General features: G+C 41.8%; 1 protein-coding gene across 1 annotated transcript; it reads right to left on the reverse strand.

The window, feature by feature from the left end:
- Nucleotides 1-122: 122 nt before the first annotated feature.
- coq9 (coenzyme Q9 homolog (S. cerevisiae)) lies at nt 123-5,871 on the reverse strand. Its single transcript, XM_071911251.2, has 9 exons — nt 5,770-5,871; nt 4,527-4,755; nt 4,282-4,417; nt 3,890-4,032; nt 3,230-3,314; nt 2,141-2,245; nt 1,309-1,464; nt 911-964; nt 123-815 (listed from the first exon to the last, which is right to left on the reverse strand). Exons 1-9 carry the CDS (start codon nt 5,825-5,827, stop codon nt 780-782), a joined length of 1,002 nt encoding a protein of 333 aa, XP_071767352.1. The 5' UTR covers nt 5,828-5,871; the 3' UTR covers nt 123-779.
- Nucleotides 5,872-6,701: the final 830 nt, after the last annotated feature.

The following is a 6,701-nucleotide window of genomic DNA, read 5'->3' on the forward strand; positions in this document are numbered from 1 at the left end:
CATTTGTGACCTGTGAACGGGAGGCAAGTTTGTGGTTTGCTACACCTTGACCTAAGTGAATTCACTTTTAATCTTCTAGTTTTTAGCATTATAATGAAGAATGAATAACAAAGAATCAAACAAAAATTGCAAGAAATGTATTTGGAAGCCATATCTTTAAAAACAAAATCACACCGGAGCATTCAGAACCAATGTTCCCTCTAAACTGATAGTTTGGCAACCTACATCTAACAATTTATCACACTGACCAAATATATCTTTTCAGTCACCAGAAATTTTGCTGATATAAGCGGGTGTGGAAGTTTTTATTACAAATAATGTCAGATGCAGAGACTTTGCCATAGCTTAGGGTTTCAAACCATTGCTTGACTTCAAAAAAATCTATTGAATGGCTATGATTTCATTTTAATCAGACATTACTAAACACAAACAAATGGTTAAATATATACGGTAATGACCAGTTTATTGAAGTCTTAACTGAACCAACAACAAAACTGCAGATCTTTACGTCCTTTCATACAAAGGGAAAAATTATCTGAACAGGGAAGTGACATCTTGGAGGGTGAGAGACCAAAACAAAGCCTGGTCCTGCAACTGAATAGAAAGACAGACCTATGGCACACTAGACAGCCCTATCCTGATGAATAACAGCTGCAAACCAACACATTCAGACCCATACAGTATCAGAAATAAGAAGAGATGCTGCAGCACCAGTGAGCAAAAGGAAAATTGATTTTCAGCTCGTCACACAAGCAGGTGGGACAGGATCAGTGATTACATCATCGCCTCTGGTTCAGTCCTGTGAGGTTCTTCAGCTGTGAAACAAGGACCAAATGTGACGAGTCGGGTTTTAAAAAGGAGAATACATGTAAATGATGAACATGACCGTTGAGGAGGAAGAAAGACTCACCGTTACAGCAGCTCCCATCAGGCCTTGCACCACCGCTTCGCCGGTCGACTGCACCTACAGAACACAGTGGAATATGCAGGTTTTCAGCAGGTGATTTGGGTATGGGGACAAAATCTATTAAAAATCTGCAAATAATGAAGAAAGGTGAAGCTCTGTATGTACAACTACAAATATTCAAGCAATTCAAATTCTTCATTCTGAACCCCAAGTTTCTTCATGTTTCATTCTGAACTACCACTAATATTGGGGAAAGTGGTGAAAAGCGAGCAAGAAGCTGATCCCAAATCAGCATTAAGCAAGGATAACAAACCTGAAGAAGAAACATGTCTAAAAACAACTTTCTGATGACCATACTTCATCTGTTCAACCCTTTAACACGACATGTTAGCAGACTCTACCTGTTTGGCCGTGCCGGCCATGTTGACTACGTCCTGGATGCGGTTGTCAAGGAAGTTCCAGGTGTCCTGGAAGTCTGGGGAGGAATCCTGAACCATCACCAGCTCTGTGGTGTTGTAGATTCCCGTCAGTGCCGCCCGCTTGGTGTACCAGTTCAACTATGAAACAGAGAGAGGGGATTATGGATTAGACCAATATATAGGTTTGCTGATGGATCAGTTCAATATTGGTCTTTCTGGTCCAGTCAGTGTCATCCACCTCTGATATGATGGCTATGCTGCAGTTTGATTGATTATATATTTATTGTAGAATTGAACAATGCCAGACTCGACACAAGAATGCATGAATGTTAATTATCATTATTATCATAGCTTTCAATGGAGAGTTTTAGTGTCCCATGATGGTCTAACTGCTGTTTCAGAGGCTTTTCCACCCTGACAAGGATACAGTTCTGGGTGAAACACTGAATGCTTGTAATTTGTAACGGCCAAATTTAAAGATATCGAATATCGGCACAAAATATTGGCTATCGGCAGCTTCAATCCAAAAGTATCAGCCTTCAAAAACCCATATCGGTCAAACTTTATTATACAATTAAGCATTTATTTAAAGAGCTGAATCACATCCTCAAGAGTGTAGAATGTGACAAGCAAGTGCTGAATGGAATAAGAAACAGAAAGGCAAAGTAGTAGGGAGTGTGGGTGGGAGGTGCCGGGGTGGGTAGAGGGTAACCTGGGAAGTGGCGGGCCGGGCATTGTGGGGGTGGTGGTGAAAGGGGGACAGGAAGGTGTGAGTAGCAGAAGGGGGGGGTCGAGGGTGACGGGACCCACTCACGTCTGTGGAGCGGTCCCCAGCGTAGTACCACATGTCGTCCACCAGGGTGGACAGGTGCTTCAGGCTGTCGGGGATGTTGTGGGGGAGGAGCAGGATGCTCATCGCCTGTGGACAGAGTCACAGTCACGCTTCATTGCCACGTTCAGTTACATGTAGTGTGAGTTTTATTCCATTAGTTAACGCATACAATAGGGTTGGACCCATATATCGGTTTGCCGATACTGGCCTTTAATTAAAAATCTGATGTCTGTCCACCTTTGATGTGATAGATATGATACAGTTTGATCAATACTACACTGGTTGTCTATGGGAAGCTCTTAACCTGAATTGATGCTAATGAGACATTTTGATCAGATTTCGCACAAGTATGCATGAATATGTTTTATTATTATCATTATCCTAGGGTTTAGTGGAGAGTTTTAGTGTCCCATGATGGTCTAAATGCTGTTTTAGAGGCTTTTCCACCCTGACAAGAATACAATTCAGGGGGTAAACTGGATACTTGAATTTTTTTGGCATGAAAATGGTCAAATTTGAAGGTACTGAATTTCAGCACAAAATATTGTCAGCTCCAAAAAAAAAAAAAATCAATTTTTCAGCCTTCAAAAACTAAATGCAGAAAATACAGACACAACACACAATGTACCAAACCCTGCACCAGGTGATTCCACTTTACTGATTAACACCTTCAATCAGAGAGGAGGAACTAATCAGTGAAGTGAAATCAGCTGCTGTAGTGTTTGGAAGTGGTTGGAAGGAAAACCTGCACATGGTTTGACACCGCTGCATTAGAGGGTCAAGTTCAGATGCATTACAAATTTAAATGGTGTCAAGAGGCAGAGATTAAATGAACTAGTTTAGAGATTATTTTAACACTCACGTGGTGTACTGATGTCTAGGCAGAGTCACACACTGTTAGCTAGTGGATAAGGATGCACTGATACCACTTTTCCACTGCAGATACAGATTCTGGCTACTAAATTACTAATTCCTCAATTGGTACAGAGTAGTCTGTGATAACGTATTTCACCAGGTATCATCCCTCCCAACATGTAGCTACCCAGCATCATCATCATGCACACACTGTACCTGAGGCCATGTCTCAATGTAGGGGATGTGCATCCTCAGTCTGGTCTCCACAGCGTCCCTGAGAAAGTCAGCAGTCTCCTTTGGTCTGCAACACATTCCACAGTTATCACACTGTAAACCCAAAACCTGTGTAAATCCTGACATCTAATGGTAAAAAGCAAGCTACTGAAATGACCATCTGCTACTGGCTGACCTTTGCCGCAAAAGATCGGCCAATAGGCTTTTTTGATTGTCATTTTTGTTTTGTGGGGTATTTCACATTTTCACCATATATATAGTATTTTGTAAATACTTAATTAAAAAACACATTTCTTACCAATTTTTCAGTTATTCATCAGAATGAAACGAAACGAAAGTGCTTTCCTGACTTTATCCCCCAAGGAAGAAACAAGGGTTCTAACTGCAAATTCTCACATTTTTATGCAATGTTAGCTAATTTGAATATGTTAATGACCAAATAAATAAAAGTCATAATACAAAAGGTGTTTGTATTTATGTCCATATTCAACATATACAATTTAATTTTGATGAGATGAAAGAATTTTTTCCCCATATTGACTCACTGATTGCAGTGCCTTGCCTGTAAGAAATAAGTGATATTTTACTTTTTTTTTAACTTTTTTTTTTAGCAGCATGGAGTGTGTGTGTGTGTGTACGTACTCGGCCTGGCCCAGCTGGACCTGGTTGTGTTGTTCGGCCAGTATCTCGGTCAGCTGTGAGTTGCACTGGGCAATGAAATGTAGGACCAGGTCTCCGGCTCCGTTGTGGAACATTCCGGTGGAGGCAGAGGACAGGCCCAGTGTCTGGTACCAACACACACACACACACACACCAAATAAAGACGCAAGCAATACAACATTAGCTAAATAAAAAGTTAACACACACACACTTTGAACTCTCCATTCACTCTCCAGACCCTTGTTTCACATTTTCCCTCTGCATAAATGTCATATTTTTGACATTGCTCTACCGCCTTCTACCTTATTTACTTTCCATTTTCTTTGCTGTTTCCTATTATTTTCATGTCACCCTCGTTTGTGACTCCGGCTCACCTCGGCCCCGGCAGCGATGGCCTCCATGGACCAGCCGTGTAGCGGGACGAACTCCAGCGCGGCCGTCAGGACTCGAGCTTGCAGCTGCTCCTCCGTCTCGTACTCCTCGCCCTGCTCTCCGCTCTGGTCCTGGTAGCTTTCCACAGCATCAGCGTGAGTGAAGCACAGGGTGAGAGAACGTGATGTGAGTTGAGGGCAAAATCAGACATCATCAACATCACTAAAACCACAGCTATGGTCCTGACCTAGTGTTGGCCCTGGAAGCCTCCTCCGCTGCCGGGTCGGATGCCAAGGCTTCCTGGGAAGCGGAGTCCTGTTCGGCAGAGTGAGCTTGGTAGTGCTCATGGTAGTTTGTGGATGAGGAGGAGGGGGGTTTGTCCGATTTGGACTCGTCCTGAAGCCTCACGGCTGCCCGGTGGAAGCCTTGTCGCAGGCTGCTGCACTGGGGATTTGTGGCTGTCGGTGCAGCCACCACTGCAGGGAGGAAACGAGTTATTAGTCCCAGTATGTTCTGTTCGAGAGGTGTGCCAAACTCCATTCAAAAATCTGGAAATTTGATGTTTTCTTGCTTATCTGCAAACATACACACCTCATGGAACACGACTTATGACCTTTCCTGAATTGGTAAGGTGTTCTGGGAAATTCGGCATTGAAGTGACTCACCAGGCAGCACTTCATTTCATTAAAATGTCAACTTTTAGAATTGGTTCACACTGCACAATTCCGACCACCATGATGTATTTTGATGGAGGAGAAGTGTGGGAATTGGGAACCAGTTCTAAAAGTTGAAATGTTATTGAAATAAGTTGTGCTTGGTTGATTGTATCAATGCCGAATTCAACAATGGCTTTTCAAGATTCAGAAAAGGTCCTGAGTCACAGTTTATTAAATATGTACTTTTGCCAGTAATCACGGCAACAATAAACTTACAGAATTTTTAAATGGATTTTGGCGCAATTTGCCTCTCCATAGAGAGAGCGTGGACGTATCGGGGCTAGAATTCCAAATGAACTTATCTTACTTTCAGACACAATTACTATGCCATGGCGATTTTTAAAGTAGAGATAAAACACTTGAGGAGAGACATTCCCTGCATGTGAAAGCTTGCATAACAGAATGTAAACAGCACGCCTGCTTACAGAGGGGAAGACGCCCCCCACTTGCAGGAACTTGTTCATCATAGCTGCAACGCACTTTTAAAGTTTGAGTTTTACTGACTCAAACCACTCCGCCGACTAAAAATTACCTTCAATTCATTTATCAAGGCGCAGCCAACATACTACTGTCTAATTCTGTCCTTCAGTATCACCTTCTCTGACAAGTCAAGTGACATTGGCTGGTGGGGCTAACGTCAACATTAGCTCGTTTCCAAGCCATGCAACAGTGTAAACACCGGAAGAGCCGAAACAATAAACTTTACCGGAGTAATTCGGGACGCTGCCCGGTGTTTATTGTAAGACAAACAACAAGTTAGTCCGCCTGTCTTACCGCTACCGAGCCCCCGAAGTGCCCTTCCAGCACGCAGACCTCTCAGCAGCGCCGCCATGTCCAGCTGCACTGAGATGTTTTTTTTAGACACAGTCGCGTCTTTTTCACGCGACTCGATTCCCTGTTGCACATTGATTGCGTCATTGTTGTGACATCCCGAAGGGCACGTGAAGTCTGCCACAGTTAGCCAGAATAAGACCGGACACAAAACGATTTTATTTTCAAAATAAAAGCATCACTTTAAATTTTATTTGGAAGAATAAAAGCCATTACATCCGTACATCCATACATTCTTTGAACTGCGGTCAAGCCAGCCTCCACTTCGAAAAACACGGTCAAACTAGCCCCCACGTTATTTTGCGGTACGCGTATATACTAGGCATTACGGTAAGAGCGTGTAAGAACTGATTTCAAAGTAAAAGCAACGTTCCGGTGAACGTGATAAGACGTGAACGTTATTTCACATACATTCAATAAATCAGTCAGTCTGTCTGTCAATAATGAATGAATACATAAATAAATAAATAAATAAATAACATACATACATAAATACATATATAAATACATAAATAAATAAAACAAAATAATTATTAAATAATAAATAAAACGAATAATAATAATAAAAAAAATAATAACTACCGCCTGCAAACTGTATTTCAGAGAAAAATTGAGGCTTTGAAGATCGAGGCTTTCTCATTTCAATTGTGTGAATAATTAGTCAAACTTAATAATAACAGACCAATTTCACTTCAGAATGATAGCAGACCATCTCAGGACATTCTGATGTGGAATTTCAAAATTAAAGCCCTCTAAAATGTCATAAATGAGATATGTTCCCTCAAAATTCTGATTAGAATTAAAAGGAAACGTCCTGTTTTCACAGACCAATTTCACTTCAGAATGATAGCAGACCACCTCAGGATGTCACTCAG

This window comes from Centroberyx gerrardi, chromosome 4 (genome assembly GCF_048128805.1).
Source record: "Centroberyx gerrardi isolate f3 chromosome 4, fCenGer3.hap1.cur.20231027, whole genome shotgun sequence".
Classification (NCBI taxonomy): Eukaryota; Metazoa; Chordata; class Actinopteri; order Beryciformes; family Berycidae; genus Centroberyx; species Centroberyx gerrardi.

Coding starts and splice junctions, on each gene's coding strand:
- coq9 (XM_071911251.2), bottom strand. CDS start 5,827: ATGGCGGCGCTGCTGAGAGGTCTGCGTGCTGGAAGGGCACTTCGGGGG. Junction 4,756..5,769: donor ACTTCGGGGGCTCGGTAGCG/GTAAGACAGGCG, acceptor TCCTCCCTGCAG/TGGTGGCTGCACCGACAGCC. Junction 4,033..4,281: donor CCATCGCTGCCGGGGCCGAG/GTGAGCCGGAGT, acceptor TGTTGGTACCAG/ACACTGGGCCTGTCCTCTGC.